General features: G+C 39.8%; 1 protein-coding gene across 11 annotated transcripts in view; it reads right to left on the bottom strand.

The window, feature by feature from the left end:
* The window catches only part of LOC149141796 (calmodulin-binding receptor-like cytoplasmic kinase 3), a 322,579-nt gene that overhangs the window by 183,595 nt on the left and 117,654 nt on the right, over positions 1–21,330 (bottom strand). For all 11 annotated transcript variants that reach the window (XM_089450428.1, XM_089450429.1, XM_089450431.1 and 8 more), the window contains one exon: positions 19,542–19,784. In XM_089450428.1, coding sequence (XP_089306554.1) covers positions 19,542–19,656 — 115 coding nt within the window. In that variant the 5' untranslated portion in view covers positions 19,657–19,784. The remainder of the gene's footprint in view (positions 1–19,541; positions 19,785–21,330) is intronic.

Raw genomic sequence — 21,330 nt, 5'->3', positions numbered from 1 at the left:
CCCCAGTCGTATACACATTGCACCTGACACTTGGCAGTTGTTCCAAGGCCCAGAGGAGATTATGTATTTCCTAGGGGGAGACATGGGAGGGCATGTGTCATCTTCTAGCCCTCATTTATGGAGCATTGCCTTGATATTGAGCCACTTGGAGACCCATGAGACCCATTTGGAGCCCACAAGGCCCAAATAGGGGTTTGGAGATGTTTTGCAACATACGAAGGGCATCACCCTCTTTGTCATAAATTTTGAGGCCCTCTCCCACATTTTTAGCACAAGAGGCCTCAATATTGCCTCTCCAACCTACCTCACACGCATGATGTCAGCTACACGTGGGCTTGAAAGAGAATTAATTTAATTTTTAAAGCTATCATGGTTGGCTTGTAACCATGGTTGGGTTACTTTGCACATAGGACATGTTAAAGGGGCTTTATGTTTTGTTATTTGAACTCATAGCACATGTATAAATAAATGAGACTGTAGGTTTTAACCTTGTACAAAAATTACCTGCATACGAATTCTAAAAACAGAAAATAAAATGGCGAGAGAATAAAACATAAAACAGATATACATAGAGATTTTCCCCTGGATTCCAAAACTGGGACTACCAGATTGATTTTTCATTATGTTCCTTTCAATGTTACAATACATATATATACATGCCGAAGCATCCATAAACCCCAATCCATTAACCCTAGATTAGAACATAACCGTAGTTCCCTTGACTAGATCTACAAAATACCATGGACGAAAAACCATCATGCCCAAAACCATGTGCGAAATCCATGCACAAAACCATAGGTAGGTTCGTCCACCTAATATAGGGTCCAAAAAAAATTAGGGCGCTGCCCCGGACCCCGTGCAGGGGGGCTACCATCCCCCTGCATAACCCCCGACAAGGGGGGCAGCTGCCCCCCCTGTGACCCCCCGATAACACCTGGTGCAACGTACACGGGGAACTACCGCCCCCCCGTAACCCCCCCCCCCCCCGGCATGTGGCATAGTCATGGAAAGAATATAACACAACCAACATTCTCCCACTTGTTTTCTTTCCACAGGGGGCCACAGGAGAGCTTACTCATTGATTCAGCCCTGCAACGCCCATTGTTTCTCTACACTAAGAGAACTTCTCAATGCTCACATACTTTGTCAATGCATCAGCAGTATTATTCAAAGTGTCTTCCCTCTGCACTGTCTTTCGATATCCCTGTTTCACCTCCTCCTCAGTCACTGACCACTGTTGATGCCCTCCTCTTCCTCCACCCTGCAACTCTCCCTCTGAGTTGAGTATCTATTGGTGTGTCTCCAAATGATCCTCAAGTCTTCTCTTATACTTTTCCTATTGATGAATCAATGGCAAAGATTAAGTCTCTAATCAACGGCTAAAATTAAAATAGACTTGATCCTCGTCTCTTAGAAGCTTCTCACCCTTATCTTTATTAATACCCATTAATATTTTTATTTTCCTAAGTTTAGACTTAGGAAACCATTAAAAATATTAATTATTTTAATAACTCCTCATCGGGTGGAATTTCTCTAAACGATTTCTGGGTCTAGGAGATCTCATGTATTCTAACCCCTCCACAAAATTTTGGAGCTAGAGCACATCCGATACTACTCAACATCAACAAATTGTGCAATTATGTCACTGTTATACTTGTCTTCAAATCTGATTATGATTATGACAGTCAACAGAAGGATGGATGATAGGGACAATCAACACTACAAGGCCTAGAAGCCTTCCTCCAATTGTTGATATGCCAAGTTGAGTGATTCAAGAGCAATGTTCAGGCTTCAAAGATGCAATGTAGCTTCTCCAAGCACTTGCAACCACAAAGTTAACCTCTGAACTAATGTGATCAAATCCTCAAACCCTCACGGCTAGGGCTAAAAGAGCCTCCTAGGGCAGTGGCTAAAGACAAGATGACTGATAGGTCAACTACAAGCCCTCAAAAATTGTGTTTTTCACCCAAACAAGTGATGAAACCCTTCAAACACACCTGCAATCACAAAACTATTAGCCCTAGACTATGTGTAATAATGAAATATGCTTCCAATTGCAAGTGGCTAGGGTTTAGAGACCTTTAGGGGTCGCGGCTAAGGTGAAAAATGCCTTTAGGCCTTGTGGCCAAGGCTAGAAGGTTGATTGGGTTCACAAAACCCCTTACCAATGAATGTTAGGTCTACAAAACCAATGATTAGTCAAGTAATTGCAAGCCCTTACGGATCATATGACAAATATTCAATGAGAAACCACTTCAAATCCTTGCCAAAATTGTGATTAGGCATACAAACATAAAATGTTAGAGCCAAAATCAATATTAATGGAGTTATCAAGCCAACAAGGGCTCTGGCTAGGGTTTCTAGGCCTTATTAGGCCTGCGCTAGGCTACAATAAGCCTATTAGGCTTGTGGCCAAGCCCAACGAGCTCCAAAATCCTTGTGGCTACCTTCAAACAAGAAAACAAATCAAGTATGAGCCAGAAAAGAAGATAATATCCACAAAACTTTGCTTGCAAAACCTTCAAATGATAAATCTTTGCCAAAACGTTGATTCTGCAATGAAATATAGCCCTCTAGGGCTAGTGGCCTCCACAGAAGAGCTGGACGTCGAGGATTGGAGACTTGGGTGTTGTAGATTAGGGCCTCCAAAGGCTAGATCTACCCCCACAAAGTGAACGACTTCCTCCAAAAGGCTGGGCGGCTCCCTTGAAGTGTGATTCAACCCTCAAATCCTAGTGGCTAGGTTAGGAGAGGGTTTATTCCTTTCACAAATTCAAATTAGCCCCTTGATCTTGTGATAATTCACCTACAAAGTCACAAAAGGCTATCCATCCTCCACTATTTATAAATAAAATTCAAATTTGAAAATAAAACCCCTCTAATTATTTTACGCTAGAAAAATAAAATACAAGGGTTAGTAAAATATTTACAATATTCACAAATTTAAATTACAACCTCTAATAATCAGATATAACTTTAATTTCTCAATTGAAATAGAAGAAAATTTGGGTGGAAAATTTATTTTTTTATTTTATGCCATGGCCAAGTTGGTGCCAAGCAACCGTTAGTTAAGCCAAGGAACCAAACAAGTTGAAGTCACTCCAAAGTCTATATACTTGGGGCTTCCAAGGGTTGAATAATGTGATGATTTCTGTTGGAATTTCTAAGCCTATCCGTTAGAAACCCTTCATGTACTTTCTGGTTTATTTTTGCCTACTTGTTCTGTTAAATTAACAAGTTATTTACCATGTAAATACTGAAAATAAATACAAGTACATGCTCAACACATTACAGATCGTCAACTGAAGGAAACAAAACAAGCACACAAGTGACACCATTGTTTTTGGACTAATGTCCCCGGAAAAACCCAATGCGGGAAAACCGGTGCAGCTATCTGAGGGTTTTAATTATTAAGCAATTTTAGAATACAATCTGGGTGGCAAAACCAGCTCACCCAACAAAGAAAAATCTCGGCAGTAGTACCTCTCCTTCAGAGACAGATATTCCGGATGAAACCCTGGATAAACACTCTGACAACTCCTCAGCTCCAATTTGCCCCACGAAAACCCCAGCGCCAGCCCAGCGTCAACCCTTTCTAGCCTAGCATCACCCTAGCTCGGCCTGCGTCAGTCCTTTCTAGCCCAGCGTCACCCTAGCTTGGCCTGCGTCAGCCCTTAGAGCCTCTGCGTCACCCACGCTAGCTCTCTGAGGCATTGCGCAGCTCCTCGCTGCCTTTGCGTGAGCCCGGACTGGATCTGCGTGAACCTCTAGCTAGCTCCGCGTCACTCTCTCCTGGATTTTGCGCTGATACTCCTGGTACTATCTCTGCCTCTCTGCTTCTGTATTCACTACCCCTCAGCTACAACTTAGATCACTCTTTCGATTTCCTCAGCAAACCCTACCCCAGAAAATTGAAATCTTGATCAATTTGGTGTGTTCTCCAAATGACCCTCAAGCCCCCTCTTATACTTTTCTCGTTGACAATTCAACGGTCGAGATTAAGTCCCTAATCAATTACTAAGATTAGATCTGGCTTGATCCATGACTTTTGGACCATTCTAACTCAGTTTTATATTAATTCGCATTAATATTTTAATATCTCCATTAAGAATATTAATTATTTTAATATCTTCCAAACTGGTTAGATTCTGCCCAAAACATTTCTGGGTCATGGAGATCTCATGTCCTTTAGCCTCTCCACCAATTTTCGTGGCTAGAGCACATCCAATGCTACCCCAAATCAACAATTTCTCTGCACACATAAAAGATAGATTGTTAACTCATAGGGCTTCAATCCACATAAGAAACCCAGGAGATCTAGAGATACCTGCAAGATCAACTAGATTAGAGTGCTTGCTCTATCCCAGTAACTAATGCAAGATACATGTGCAAATAGTTAATCAAACCACTAGCTAATAAAATAACAATCTTCAAAAATGACCCAATTAGAGTTTTAAAACATATCCAGCACATACCATAGATCATTGAACGGGAGACACCATGAATTGATCCCCAAAGACTTTGATTTTATTAGTGCAAAAGAGAAATTACATCCAACAGCTTGCTAAAGATTTTTCATTCAATACATCCTTTTTTGCTCTAATGAGGCGCCTTATGCTTCCTTGTATAGAAAAGATGAGAGTTTTAGACCCCTCCACATGGAAAAACGACTAGTTTGACTTGATCCAAGCTTGATCCTTGTCAAATTAATTTTGACCCTTGATAATTGCTGCACAAATCTCCAAAAACTTCAACCCCTTTGAGAAAATCGAACTTCTAGATGCATTTGGCCCTTTGGAGAATCTTCAAAAATAAAATTGTCATAACTTGGGCAAAATAATCAACCACCTGTTCGAACAAAATCGATTTGCTGGGAAAATAGTCTTCTTGGTCCAACGATTTCTTTTTACAAGGACGTTCCACCTTGGAAATGAGCCTTTTAATTTTAACTTGAATTTTTCACTTTGAAAAATAGCCTCAATAATTTTTTGATAATTTATCCACTTGGAGAGTAATTAATTTTTCTCTCATTTTAATTTTTTATAATTTTTGGCTAATTATTATTTTTATTTTTGCGAGAAAATAAATAAAATGACTCAAGAGGGGATTACACATATTTTTCCACCCTCTAAGTGGGTCTAAAAAATATTTTGGCAATGGTGTCTAACTATGAGTAACCATTCACCAAAAATATTCCTAGACAACACTTTTACATCAAGATATTACAATAATCACCCATAGAAGGGGAATTTTACAATAGACACAACCTCTTAGACTCAACCAAATTCTGTGACACAAGACACATGATCTAGTATGATAAAAATACATAGACTCGATAACACTAGGACTCACCTAAGACCTTATCAGAGAATTCCACTCTAGCTTTGGGGGATGCTTGGGAGAAAAACTCTGCTAATTATTTGTGTTTAGAAACACAAATAATTTAGGGAGGTTAAAAAACTCCCTAGAGTGAAACCCTTTGTTAAGAATCAAAGGCTTACCTAGGTGTTTTTACATGGTTTCATAGTCATACTATAGATATTTTTACAATAATATTGCAGAATTTGGGATTACAATGATGACAATGACTCGTAAAAATTTATCAGTTGCTTGGCACTCTGCCTCTTAGAATTGTTGACATGTAAATGGTCAACAGAGCCCATGATTGTCCCAATATATGAAGAAGGGTGGAAAAACAAAGGTCGAGGTAAGTCATGTACCACGATTGCTCCCTCCTACATTCATACACCCAAGGTGTGGGCCTCCCTCATCATAGCTACTCTTGTACCATGGCATGTAGCTTGGAGCCTTCCCTTTGCCCCCACTCTATTCCATCATCATTTCACATGACACTTTCCATTTGAAGGGTGTACCTTGGACTTGTCATTCCCTTAGAAGTTGAAACCACCTAATAAGGTCCTTCATTAAGCACTCCTACCAAGGAAGGTAACACTAATACAAGTTCAAAGCCCCGAATTTGGAAGGGAAACCCGTTATGAAGTGCTCACTTCTGCCCTTGTTTGGCAAGCTTATTTACTCAATTGGACTAACGAATCATTGTATTGGAGGGTGAGGAGATGCATCAAATCTTATACAGGAGGGCAGGTGTGTTTTCAACTTGAACTTGGCCTGCTTATATAGGATCCAAGCCCTCCAGAGAATCACAATGGCATTTGTAGGATGAGCGTTGAGGCCCATGGGCCTCCTTCAATGCAAAGCATCGATTGCCACACCATGGGCTTCTTTAGCACCACCATTTTCTTGCTCATGCCCTAGTTATTCAAGAAGATGATGCACTTGGACCATGTTGCCCCAGTCGGTTACACATTGCACCCGACACTTGGCAGTTGTTCCAAGGCCCAAAGGAGATTATGTCTTTACTAGGGAGACATGGAAGGGCATGTCTCATCTTCTAGCCCTCATTGATGGAGCATCGACTTGATCTTGAGCCACTTTGAGACCCATGAGCCACATTTGGAGCCCACAAAACCCAAATAGGGGTTTGGAGATGTTTTGCAGCATACGAAGGTCATCACCCTCTTTGTCATAAATTTTGAGGGCTTCTCCCACATTTTTATCACAAGAGGCCTCAACGTTGCCTCTCTAGCCTACCTCTCATACATGATGTCAACGACACGTGGGCTTGAGAGAGAATTATTTAATTTTTAAACCTATCATTGTTGGCTTGTAACCATGGGTGGGTTACTTTGCACATAGGACATGTTAAAGGGGCTTTATGTTTTGTTATTTGAACTCATAGCACATGTATAAATAGATGAGACCTAGTCATATTCTAAACCATCATCACTTGGATTTTCGGCCTAGAAAAAGAATTCGGACCTAAAATTTGTGGAGTGTTTTGGAAAATTTGGATGAATTTTGATGTTTGGATAGTTTCACTATCTTTCTTGGAGCTTCTAATTGGCATCATTATGGATGGATATGTTCTTCAATATCTTGTAAGTGCTATTTGACGATGAATTTCTAAATTTTGTTAATGCCTAATGCATGGAATATTGCTTCAAGGTTATTAATGTGCCCTAATTGATTAAATATTGTCTAAAAATTGTAACTACTGGGAGATTTTGCATGTATTACTCATAGATAGTGAATGAATCATAATGTTCCTAGGGGATTTATGCATTTTGATCCTTGAAACTCCATTGACAACCATCTAAAGAAGCATAAATATCTAAGGGGTAGTGAAAGCCTACACCTTTAGGTCTCCTTGAAGAGTAGGTTGTCCATATTGAAATCTTTCATGACTCCTAACCTCCCAATCGCCAAGCACTAGTCTTGAAATCCTTGATGGTCATCACAACTCAAGTAATTTCTCTTTGTTTAAATTTCCCCCCTAACCCTATACGACTAGTTAGGGCCTTGTGCAAATTGCATTAGAGAGGTCGCATTGAAAAACTAATTGGATAGATTACTGCGTTGTTGTCCTCTCTAGTGACCCTCAAATTTTGAGGCAATTCCCACAGCTAGTTTGAGAGAAAACTCAAACCCTAGCTCAAATTTTGGAGTTGATCTTGAACGTTTTTTGATAGTGGTATTTGAAGGTCATATGTCCATCAAAGAAATTCATCTCTCTTGGCATTCCTCCTCACTACCTCGACCTAGTGTGCTCTTTGAAGAGTCGCCTCCCATGATCGATCATAAACCCTAGGTCTCGTATGGTCCCACTTTAGGCTTCTCAAGGATAGCAAAGGCTTATCTAAGGAGGTATAGGCATCGTACAAAGCTTCTTGCGTGGTCCTATCATATTTGGAGTCTTGATCGTAGGCACTCATCACTATTGAACGTTTCTAAGCCCTAGGTCTAGTTCTCCTTCATAGGTCTTTTGTGGACAACCCTTTTAGCTTCTCTTGAAGCATTTGAGCCCTTAGTTGAGCCTCTCCTTGAATGGGCCTTGAAAATCACTACATATCTCATCATTGATCCTCTCATCCCAAGTGATTTCCTCCATACTGGGACTCCTCCCATAGATGAAAATCCAAGAAGAGTAGGGGACTTAGGTTGTGGTGACAGTGGGCCTCTGTCCCAAGTGTTGTTGTGCCCTCTAGCTTTTCGCTTATTCACAAGGCCTACTAATTGGTGTAGCAACAGGTCTCAAACCCATTTCTTGGGTCCAAAACCCCATTGCTTGCGTACACTTGCCCACAAAACCCATTGTGGGTCAACTTCTCCGAAAGCCAATACCCTAGGGTTGTGGGAGTACCTCCCAAGCTACATAAATCAACAAGGTCCCACTGGACTAGGATCAAAGATTAACCCCCCAGGCAAGGTGAGAGAACAAGATCACGGTCAAGGTATATCAGTCTTCTAGATCACCATATAATCCATACAAAATGCCCCAAAACAAACAAGTATAAGCACCCGACTGCAAAATGATTAAAGTACTTTTTGAATCGTAGCCCACCTTTGTACATGTGTTCATGTCGAGATGGGTGAGAAGCAAATGGCTAAATCAAGTGGTAGAGATATATGGCATATCATCAACTAATGGTCTCTGGAAAGGGCTATTGAGTGTTTGGTTGGTTGTCAAATGTAGGAGAGAAGGTTTCTCCTATGGGGTTACCCATTTTGGTTGGTAACAATCACTTTATGACTTTATGTCTTGTAAAATCATTTTAATTTATTTCTCATAAAGTTATGTCAAAGGGGTCATGTTGGACACTTTTGCCTAGTCTAGACACCAAGCCTTAAGAACACTTGTCCTTGGACATTTTTTCTAATATTCTTGGACAAGCCATGTTATTGAAGGGCATGTTAGTTTTTGTAGCATCGGATGTGTTCTAGTCATGAATCTTGGAGGAGGGGCTAGAATACATGAGATCTCCACAACCCATAAATCGTTTTTGGAAACTCCACCTAGAAATGACTTAATTAGATTATTAACCTATTTTTTAATGTTTCCTAAGTCTAAACTTAGGAAAACTAGTTAATTAATCATAATTAATTATGTAAAGGTGAGAATAGTCTAGAAACTCACACGGATCGACTTCAAGATGATCCTAGCCCTTGATTAAGTTTTACTATTGGTCGTTGGTACTCCAACGGAGGATTATAAGAAGAAGTCAATGAGCACTTGGAGAAGACACCAGAGACACTTGAGCAGCAATTCCTTGTGTAGAACGAGCTAGCAACAATAGAGTTTGAGCCAAAGAGGGACGCAATGTAAGTGAGAGGCAGGGACAGTGATACGGAAGAAGATTTCCAAATCCGGAAAGGCAGCAGCAAGAGGCCAAGTTATTCACAGTGCATGTAGCTCGAGTACGAGAAGCGCGAGTACGGACAGTGATAGGCAGGGACAAAAGCACGAGTACGAGAAGCGCGAGTACGGACAGTGATAGGCAGGGGCAAAAGCACGAGTACGAGAAGCGCGAGTACAAGTAGCAACACGACTGTAGGTAGAAACCCGAATACAAGCAGTGGCACGAGTGCAGGGAGAAGCCCTAGTACGTTCAGCTGCGCGAGTATAGGCAGAAGCGTTAATATAGTCAGTCGCGCGAGTGCAGGCAGCACGAGTGTCGAGGTTGCTTGTGGAGGAAGGGAAATTCCCTTAGATAATTTCGGCCAGATTTTCTTGCTGTGGATTGCTAGTTTCAGGCATCCAAATTTTACTCAAATTTCATTGTTGCATAATAATAAAACCCTCATCTGCTACACCGGTTTTCCCAAGTTTGGTTTTTCTAGGGACATTTATTTAAAATAATTGTGTCGATTTTTATGAGTGTGTGCTAGCATTTCTTAGTTTCCAGTGCTATTTTTCTTCCGCAGTATTTAATTGTGAAAATCACAGTGTGAATTATTTGATATTTGTTGTAGCAGACAACAGATAAATTGTTAAATAAATTAACAATTAGAAAAATAATTTCCAATTGCTGTGATAGATGTAGTTTTCACATGGTATCAATGCATGAGTGATCAGCGGGGAAGCTCAAAAGCGGAGGAGAGAATTTTGCCACTCAGAGGGAGCAGCAAGCCAAAGTTCCTAGAGGTTGCGCAGTTCATTGACAAGTAGGACAAATTGTCGGGCCAAAAATTCGATTTTCAGTTGCAGAAAAGTCTAGTTGCCCGGGATAGTAATTCCAGCAATCAGAGGGAGCAGCAGGAGCTCAGATTTTTCGCTAAGCAGATTCCTTGGTTAGATGCAGAGGGTTTTGCAACAGCAGAATCATCATCGGGTGGAAGAGAAATTACATAGACGAAGGGAGATTCCTCTCATGTTTCTAGCCAAGAAATTTGATTTTCCCAATTGCAGATTAGCAGTAGCAGCTAGCAGATCTACGCATTCCAAGAGGGAGTATGAGTAGCAGAGCAGCAGTTGAGCAAAGGAAGAGGGAGTTTCCAGATCAGATTCAGATATGGCCACAGTAGGGCTTAGAGATCAGGATAGGTTGGATGGAGCTTCCAACTATGTCATCTGAAAGGCTAGGATGTATTTCCTTCTAGATGAATATGCCCTGGAAGCCTACATAGATAATGTGGTGGCAGTTCCCCAGGATGCGAATCAGCTCAAAGAATACAAAAAGAAGATGGCGAGGGTGAAGCGGTTGATCTTGGATGGAGTCTGAGATCATATAGTCTAACATGTGGCAGATAAAGTTATAGCCAGAGAGATGAGGGAAGCTCTCTCCACGCTATATCAGAGTACTTTTGAGCATCGAAAGATGTTCCTTGAAGAAAATCTCAAATGCATCAAGATGCAGATGGGAGAAGGCATAGATCCCTTCCTCGCCAGGAATCAAGAGGTCTGAGATAGCTTGCGACTGTTGGGGCAGCGCCTCAACCATCAGAGCGTGTACGGTTGGCACTAAATAGTATCTCGAAGCATTGGCAAGTCTTCATCCAAAGTATATTGCGCAAAGACACGCTACCTAGATGGGACAGGATGTGGGTCAATTTGCAGTAGGAGGAAATGAGGCGAGCTTTGCTTAAGAGCTCCATCAGTGGCAGCAGTAGCAGCGGATCGAAGGGTGTGAAGGAAGAGGAGAATGTGGCCCTAGCATCAAAGGATCCCAGTCAGGGACAGGGGGAACAGAAGAAGAAGAAGAAGAAGGACCTATCAAAGGTCAAGTGCTTCAGGTGTGGCAAGTTTGGCCACTACAGTACCCAGTGTCCTCTCAAGAAGAAGGACAAGCAGGAGAAGTAGGACCAGCAGGCAGCATCCGCGAAAATAGACAAGCTTTCCTCTAGGCTAGAGGAAGAGTTTGCTATGTTCACAAATATACCTCCAAGAGTGAGGTGGGGTGATTTGGTGTTGTAGCCCCAGAGAGCTACAGAGATTGGGTAGGGTCCTTGAGGAGTCCACCTCATGGATCATTACCTGGCTACAGGGGCCCACAGTATTTAGTAGCAAGATGGATCAGCGACCGTTGATGCAGTCAATACCAGAGTGACAATTGCAGACTAGTAGCAGTCACATGCTGAGGAGCGCAGTGCAGTGTTGGCAGCAGTGCAGAGTGGCATAGTAGCAGAATCATCAGCAGCACAGATTCTTCAAAGACAGTGCATATGCAAGTAACAACCAGGACTCAGGAGACATATGCACCATACTGAACACAATAGATTTAGTATTTTAGATACTTCTCAGTTGTAGTAGTTGCAGTTGCAATAGTTGCAGTAGTAAACGATGAGAGGGAGTTGCAGTGCAGAGGAAGAGTTATCAGCAATACCGCAGTGTCAACAGCAACACAGATGCAGCATCAGAGTTGCGCAGTGGTTGGTGGGCAGTATGGCCAAACATCAACAACATGACAGGAGGTGGTACAGAAACAAGTTGTTGTGGCAGAGTGCGCAGTAATAGAACACAGTCATCGCTAAGAGGGAGTGTTAGTTTTTGTAGCATTGGATGTGTTCTAGTCACGAAACTTGGTGGAGGGGCTAGAATACATGAGATCTCCAAAACCCAGAAATCATTTCTGGAAATTCCACATAGAAATGACTTAATTAGATTATTAACCTATTTTTTAATGTTTCCTAAGTCTAAACTTAGGAATACTGGTTAATTAATCAAAATTAATTAAGTCAAGGTGAGAATAGTCTAGAAAGTCACACGAATTGACTTCAAGATGATCCTAGCCCTTGATTAATATAATATTCCTAACGGAAATATTAAGTGAATAACATAAACATTCACTATGACAACAACTAGGAAATTCAACACATAGGCAAGAAATCACAACACAAGAGGAAATGCACCAAAACTCTAAGCCATTTTATTTATTTCCGAGCAAATAAAGTACAAATGACTGTAAAAGAGGAACATGGGCTTGTTACAACAAGCAAATCCATACCTAGGTGATGATCAAGCTACCCAAATGTCAGATGAACTCCCCACCATGATTTTGCGCTAACCCAAAAAATTATTACTAGTGTTGTTGTAGATGAACTAAGATTTTGGCCCGCAAATCTACTCCAAAAATTCTACAAAATTAAATGTAGGCTCTCCACACTAGCTTCAACAAAACCCAAAATTATCTCGCGGACCCAAGTAGTGGAAATGGTCTTGGGGTAAATTGCGCCCTCCTCCAACAATTTATGCTGCTAATTGTTGCATGGAACTAGGAATTTTTCCCTCAAAAGTGCTCAGAAAATTATGTAAAATTAATCCTAGACTCCTCTCACCAAACCCACAAAACACACAGAAAGGGTTTGGGCTGAATCCACTGACCCCCGGTGACCCCCAACAAGTGTAAATTGCTCAATTTGGTCAGAAAATGCCCTACAGTTTAGATACTATTGAATTTGGCCCAAATCCTCCCTAACTCCTACAAATTTCTCCCCTCAATCACCAAGCAGATCCCAGCTCGAATGCTCCCCAAATTCTGAATCTCTGCAAGTGCACAGAAACTGGTTGTAAACCCCTGCACAGGCCCTAGAATAGATAAATTCAGTCCTCCAAAATGCAGCACTCTCAGCCCTGCAAATCCCCAAGGAAAAACTCATCCTCCTTATGGATAATTCTCTGCAAATTCTCTGGCCAAAACTCCACTATCTGCTAGCTTCTCTCAGCCCCTTCGAATTTCCTTCTACACCCTAAGAGAAGCATGCTCCAACTGGAAATAGTATGCAATGTAGCTCCTAGAGAAGCCCTAAGATGGACTCCTTCTTACTCCCCTAAGGTGACACTCCAAGTTCACTGAAAGTAGAGGTGGAATTCCACATGGAATTCCTGGTGCTAAACAACACTTTTCTTCTTGTGCTAAACAGCCACTAGAGAAGATGAAAGGTGAAATGTAATAGTAAAAAGATGATTAGCAAATGAGTCCATCCTCCTTTTATAATTTCTCCCCGTGCTTCTAGACTCTTTTTTTAATTATTATTATTTTATTGGCGGGGGCCATTTTCCACCAAGTGACTTTTGTCTCCATTTTAATAAAATAATAATTTTCCGCCAATCTCCAATAAAATAATACTTGCCACTATTCTCCAAAATAATATTTCCCCCCTTTACTTATATCACCAAAATTAGGCAAAATTCCCATGCTCACAAAAATGGGGATATTACAATTAAGTTTTAATCTTGGTTGTTAGTACGTCAACAAAGGATTATAAGAAGTCGATGGGCACTTGGAGAAGACAACAGAGACACTTGAGGAGCAGTTCCTTGTGCAGATCGAGCTAGTAGCAGTACAGTTTGAGCCAAAGAGGGACACAGTGTTAGTGAGAGGCAGGGACAGTGATCCTAAGGAAGATTTCCAGATCCGGAGAGGTAGCAGCAAGAGGTCGAGTTATTCCCAGCGCATGCATTTCGAGTACAGGCAACGCGAGTACATGCGAAGCCTATGTACAAGCAGCAGTGTGAGTGCAAGTAGGAGCCCGAGTCAGGGCAGAAACACGAGTGCAGGCAGAAGCCCGAGTACGGGCAACCGCATGAATACGAGCATAAGCGTCAGTAAAAGAAGTTGCGCAAGTACAAGCAACACAAGTGTCTAGGTTGCCTGTGGAGGAAGGGCAATTCCCTTAGATAATTTTAGCCAAATTTTCTGGCTGTGGATTGTTAGTTTCAGGCATCCAGATTGTACTCAGAATTTCACTGCTGCATAATAATAAAACCCTCATTTGCTAAACCAGTTTTCCCAAGTTGGGTTTTTCTAGGGATATTTGTCCAAAAATAACTGTGTCGATTTTTATGTCTGTGTGCTAGCATTTCTCAATTTCCAGCGCTACTTTTCTTCCGTAGTATTTATTTGTGAAAATCATAGTGTGAATTATTTGATATTTGTCACAGCAGACAGCAGATAAATTGTTAAATAAATGAACAATTAGAAAAACAATTTCCATTTGTTGTCATAGATGTAATTTTCACACTTTGGAGGTTGGACACTACCCAACACCACTGGCTTGCCCTTCATTTGGAGAGAGGATCATCTTTTAGGGGCTTCGACCCATAGATTTTGTACATGTGGCTTCAGGAGCCCCAAATTGCAATATTTTAGATTAATTAATGTGTGAAATCAGCTTTGGTCCCTCCTTAGGCTAATTTAGGGGATTTTAGCTTAGAAAATTATTATTTTATTATGAGGGTTTGTCATGTGCCATATTAAAAATTGTAATATCTCTTATGAACTCTATTTTCTTCATATGCAGAATTTGTCATCAAGAATCCATTAAGGAAACTAGATTGCATTCCTTAATCTCAAGTCTCCTACTTGTAAAGTTGCTAGTGTTAGATTGAGAGGTTATCCTTTCCTTTTTCCACTCCATCCAAGGTTTTCAGCTATAGACTTGCCCCTTATTTGACTCCATATGCCTAGAAACTAATTAATGAGCCAAAGCATTGGTCTCTCACTCTCCATCATTTTCTACTTTTTGTAAATTATTAAATTCAAGTGGTGTGTTTTTAGAAATCGGTTGAGCACCTCCAAAACCTATCTTGAGCCATCGGTTCTTTGACCAAGCTACTTCATTTCACCCGCAGCCACACTTTACTAAAGACTATTCTAGGGTGCAAAATAGTCAAAGAACAGGTTCGGCGTGGGCTGGAAAGAAACGGCGGCAACGGCGAGTAAACGGCCGAACGTGTGCAACCTAGGGATCACTGAGCTACTCTTTCGCTCTATACAAATCGGGGCGAGAAGTGGGGCATAGCACAATTTGGGAGGGAGAAGGGTTTGGTTCGCCCGCCAGCCAGGGTGACTGATCCTATCGTAGTGTACTCCTATTGCACCAGCAACCGATGCTTGTCGAGCATACAACGATGCATGAATAGCCTTATTCTTTTATTTTTTCATCGAATATTGAATCGAGGGAGGAAAGGGCGGTAGATGGTAATGCGATGTCCTACGCCGCGCGTCCCCGCCGAACCTGTGTTGCGTTGTGGAAAGGGCATCGAAAGATGGGCGAATCAGGAGAATGCCATATCAACCAATATGGGTTTCAATACTGGGTAATATCGTATGGTACAACTAAATGGAACCAAGCAGCCGAGGAACTAACTGGATAGGACCTTCCTTATAGATCGAGCACAGGATAGGCAAGAGATCCTATGAGTTATGGGGAATATATGCCCCAAGATCTACTGAACAACTGACCCCCTGCCCTGACCCGTACAATGGTTTTGGGTCTCGTGGGCTTCTGCGCTATTATCTTGGGTGGGCATACATAATAGCGCATATTAGTATTAGGCTCAATATGCATGTGCAACGAGGCGAGGAAGGAATAGGCAGGCACCACTCTGGATCCAAGTGGATGTTACGCTACGCCTGACCCGCTGAGCGAGCGATCTATGGCGATTCTGGGCACATGCACCAGCCTCCTCAAAGAATCATTTGGCTAGGATCCTTGTAGTCATCTAACCTCTAATTCCCTCTAGGGAAGCCTCCCTTATGGGGATAACATCCACCCACAAAACATCAAGGAAATTCAAAGCTAAGGTGATAGTGGCAGTGAATCCCATTGTTGCTGAGCATCTAGTCTGGCCTAGCACTAGGGTGCCTGATTTTGTGATAACAGTTTTAGCACTATTGCCAAGGAGGAGTTGAGTCGTAATTCAAAGTCTAAGATTCAATTTCCTTGAATGATCTCATCCAAAAGTCAAGGATAAATCTATTCATCTAGCGACTCCACAAGAAGAATGAAGTCCTTGTTCTTTGAATATTTTGAAGACCTGGTGCTTGCAAGGTGAGGCTAGCACCAATGTGAAGTCATTTGAAGCTCACATTGGCGTCTCCATTCTAGAAAAATACAAAGTTGTACTTATTTTCAATTTTTGTATCATTTGTGTTAAGATGGCTGCAAGCAAACTGCATTTGCTTGCCCACCAAATTGGTGGAATGATGGTCCAGGATTTCAAGGGTATGTGAAATCTTTAAATCAGTCTTGGCAAGGAAATGGTCATTTAGGTGCTTGGGAAATAAGCCTAGATGATGCCACTACTGAGAATGAAGATGCAGCACTGCAAAACGAAGCCCAAAGTGTATGGCGATGATCCTCCTAGACTCTGTGATGAAGCCAATGAAGGAAAGGACAGTTATGTTTTCTTGACAGATTGGTGTGAAAAATCCTGGAATGCAACAACTGGAGTTTAATCTTCTAACTATTAGCAGTTTATTTTTCTTTTGTTTATTATTAACAACAAATAACAATTAAATCACTGATGCATTCTTCACTATAAAAAACACTGCAGAAATATAAAATACGGAACTAAGAAATAGATGCACACACACAAAAAATTAACACCGTTATTTTTGGACAAATGTCCTTGGAAAAACCCCGAAGGGAAAATTAGTACAGCAAATGAGGGTCTATATTATTCTTCAGCAAATTCAACAATCTACAACTAGCAAAATATACTGGAAGACACCCTTGTCTCCCTCTGCAACTAATCTGGCCTATTCTAGCTTGCTCGCGCTCTCCCTAGCCACTCGCACTGCAGCCCATAATACAGCATGGCTGAATAAATTCGTACAACCCCAGATCTGCCTCCGGGTGAGACATCTAGCCTCCCTCTACCTCTGGAACCTACTCGCTCTGCCTCCAGAACATTGATCTGACTACTGGAAACTGAAACAAGTCTCTCTCGACTAATTGCATTGGGGTTTCTAGCTATTCACACTGCATTGTATGGCCTCCTCTGCAAATAATTTGGCCTCTTTCTTCTTGTCTCCCAGACATTGAAAATACTATGGAAATCTTCCTCCAGAATCTCCGTTGAACCCTCTCTCTGATGCTTTCCCTATCTTCAATTGTGCCCTTGTTGAATACCTACAGCTGGGTAGTCGAACTGCTCAAATGATATTCGATGCACCTTCTCCAAGCCTCGACTTGCTCTTATAATCTTATGTTGGGCAACCAACGACCAGGATCTAATCCCAATCAATGGCTTAGATCACTTTGACTCTATCAATATAAGTCTCTAGAGCAAATTTGAATTACCATAATTAATTAACTTTAGTTAACCACTTTTCCTAAGTTAGACTTGGGAAATAATTTAATTATTGGCTAATTAATTTAATTAAGGTGTTTTTGAGTTTTATCTCACGAAACCTTTTCTGGGTTTTGGAGATTTCGTGTTCCTTAGCGTCTTAGACATCTTAGAGACTAGAACACATGTCCACTGCTACAATAAACTAACAATTGGTCCTATGAAATACAAGCTGGGAAGCAGATTCCCCAGACACCTAGTGGCTGTCTAGAAGATGGGGTTATTGACAACGTACTTTGAATATTGATAGAAATAACAAACAGAAGAGCACCTCTGGTACTGCTGAAGTTAGGAAGCATTCCATGATAGTCATTAAGGAAGAAACTTTTGAAAGTGCTGTCCCATCTAATCCTGACTATGGTAGTTATAATAATTGACCACTGCAAACCAAGGAAATCAATCATCATATATGAATTGAGAATCAAAGATCTAAAGGAAAATTGGATACAAGGAAGATCTTCCATAAAGTCTTTCAACCTCATGATTGTGATGAATCTGTTATAACCCTTAAGGCTGACGGCAGCACAGGTCTTCCAGACTGCATAGAAGAGTCGGATAGGGTTCAGTATCATACTGGTAATGGAAACAAACTGATCTGCATTCTTGACCTCTCCAATTGCAGGAACAAATGCCAATATGCTGACCAGGTTTGAATCCAATATGATACATCGTGAAGATCAGTCCAATAACATTCATGAACTGTTTCAAGGAGGTGATGTCATTATTTCTTTTGGTGAACATGAGACTCTTTTCCCAAGCAAAAAGGGTGAAGGGAATCAATTGTTTAATACATTTTTATTGGAAATCTATGCATATAATCATTCGTGCTTTGATGTGTCTCTGTTTTCAATGATGATCGAGCATGAAGGGAGATGGTATTTCTCTGCAAGCTCCAGAAAAAGATTGGTGAGAGATTCTGAGTTTCTCAAGCATTCCTGCGTGGAGAAGTTGTCCCCAAGTTGGAGCCAGATCTTGCCCACAAGGTTTTCTGCATAAGCAAAAGGAGTCTTGAGGGTCTTTTTCTAATGGAACTAGGTATGAATGTGCAGTACACCTCACAGTGGTTTTGTCTAAATTTTGGTCAGCAAGTTGCAGAGTCACCCCTTCTTGCTACCAGCCCGAGAGGTCAACCACAGAGTAACTTGAACAGTTGCCAAAGCCCTAAGGTGAGCATCTTGGAGGATTTTGGCTGGAATCTGAGATTTATGATTGCCCCCTTCCTGACCTTCTGTGATTGAGTTGACGTAGCAGGTGCACTTCCTGAAGGCCATTTCCAGCAGACCTGAGGTGTGGTAGTGTTGCTTCAGGATATGTGAAATGTAGTTGATAGCAGCCTGAGCTCAGAAGAAGATTCAGGGCCAAAGAGGATGAGTAGAGGCTGCCGATTTTTCTGTGCAAAGCAGACATCACTCCAGCAGACGAGTTTCAGACCTGGAGAAGCCTGGCATTATTATACATCAGTGTTGGGTGAACGATGATAAGGAAAGCAGTGGTCTGTTAAGTGAGAAGGCGGAATCCACGTAAAGAACTGCAGATGTGCCTAGGAAAAGGCAAATCTCCAGGCTATTATATTGAGACAAATAGCCCCCCAACCATAGTATGTATGTAAAACCTACTTCACAATATAATGTATGCATTTTCAGAAAAATAAACACAATTTACCCCTTTCACAAGTATAACAGATAGCAATGCAGAACACCAATATAGATATTAGGATGCACATATCTGTAAAAAAACAAAGAGAGTATCTCTATGCCTTGCTAAGATGCCTTACACAGGCCAAAGGAGACTCTGTCACAGAATAGTCAGAGACTTGAGCTTACTGCCCCTGCCTAAATAAAGTATCCCTTTTGCTCTGTTTATACATGAACATTCTTTGCCCCTAAATCAAAAATATTCTTTTAAAAAGGTTCTTTAAACATCAAAAACTTTAAGAACTAATCCATATTCACGGGTTAAAATCATCTGACAAAAATTATATATAGAAACATCACTGTTGTCATGAACTAATCTAACAGAAACAGTACAATTAAACAAGTTTTCAATGAGAAAGAAAATAAAATGCAAACCTAAAATAATCAAACTGGAGAATTTTCAATTAACTCACTTGGAGGAGGCACAAGACAAGGGCGTTTTTCTTCTTTCTTTTTGAAACCAAAGCATGGGCATATAGCCATGAATGAAAGAAGAAAAATCCCTCCAGCCGTTCCAACTGTTGGCATTGCAGTCGTTGAATAAGTTGAAATGTGTTTTTCCTTCACAACAGTGGCTTTCTTAATACTGTTTTATTGTGATTCATTTGTTAAGATCTTTGAAATTATTTTCCTTGCTGCTCATTCTGATGAACGACCTGTACATGTTACCATTAAAATAAAAATCAACACTAAATTTTTACAAATACAGGATATTGCTAGAAATAACAGAAAATGGAGCCTATGTGAGTTTTAACCATATAATTAAAGCAATGAAAGAAGTCAGACTCAGAAAACAAGAAGAATCCAATACTGAAAGGAACCAATAAAAATGTGAACTACCTAACAAGACAAATTTGACCAGGAAATTGAATAAAACTCTTGGAGGAACAAGATCAACATTAATCATCACAAGAATCTAGCTTCACCTGTTAATTTGTATGAAACTCTAAAACTACTTGGTGAATAATTGGGCTAAAAGAGCATATTAATGACATCTCAAGAAATAGGTCAGAAAAATCTGGGCTAGCTGAGCATGCTTGTTCCTCCTCACATTATATTTGCATGGAACAAGCAAAATTAATCCATAAAGAAGACCATTATTTAAAAAGAAGAGTTAAAGAAGCAATTGAAATCGAAAAATCCTCCAATAATATGAATAGAGACGACGGACTAAAGTTAAGTGACACCTGGAAACCCCTATTAAATAAAATAAAAAAGCAATAAACATAATAATAACTGAATATATAATAATAATAATGATAATAATAATAAAAATAATAATAATTAAATAATAAATAATAATAAATAATAAATATAAATAAATTAATAAATAAATAAACAATAATAATAATAATAAACAAATAATAGATTTATTTTATTTGAAATTTAAATAATAAGTATATATATATATATATATATATAAATAAATAATCAATAATATAATAAAATTATAACCAAATAAATAAACAATAATAATACTTAATAAATATAATAAATACCTATCTAAATAAATAGGTATTTATTAATTTATTTTTTTTTAATAAATAAATAATAATAAGTTAATAAATTAACAACTAATAATAATAATAATATTAATATTAATTAAATAATAATAGATTTATTTTATTTGAAATTTAAATAATAAACTATATATATAAATAAACAATAATATAATAAAATTATAACTAAATAAATAAATAATAATAATATATAATAAATACCTATCTAAACAAATAGGTTCTTATCAAAAATAATAAGTTATATGTATATAATAAACAATAATATAATAAAATTATAAACAAATAAATAAACAATAATAATTTTTAGTAAATATAATAAATACCTATCTAAATAAATAGGTATTTATTAATTTATTTTATTATAATAAATAAATAATAATAAGTTAATAAATTAATAATAAATCAATTTTTTGTTGAGTACTATTAGTTTAACATTGGCAAATGCAAGTTGCCAATACGACAACCAGGGACAATGGCAGCGGAGAAGGTTTCTGCAGTCATCTTTTACGCATCTTTCCAGTCCAGCATTCTGGGCAACCTCAGCAAGCACAGCTCGGGATCCTTTTGCCTTCATAGCAGATCTGCACTCGCCATTATGGTCTCGGCCGGACAGTTACCCGTGCGCTTTTGCCATGAACCAGTGCATGAGATCTCAGCATTCGCATGGTCTTTGTTTAGATCT

This window comes from Pinus tabuliformis, chromosome X (assembly GCF_031772625.1).
Source record: "Pinus tabuliformis cultivar Carrire ecotype Pingquan chromosome X, CPIR1, whole genome shotgun sequence".
Lineage (NCBI taxonomy): Eukaryota > Viridiplantae > Streptophyta > Pinopsida > Pinales > Pinaceae > Pinus > Pinus tabuliformis.
The sequence above is the reverse complement of the archived record's forward strand: the minus strand, read 5'-3'. Positions and strand labels throughout refer to the sequence as shown.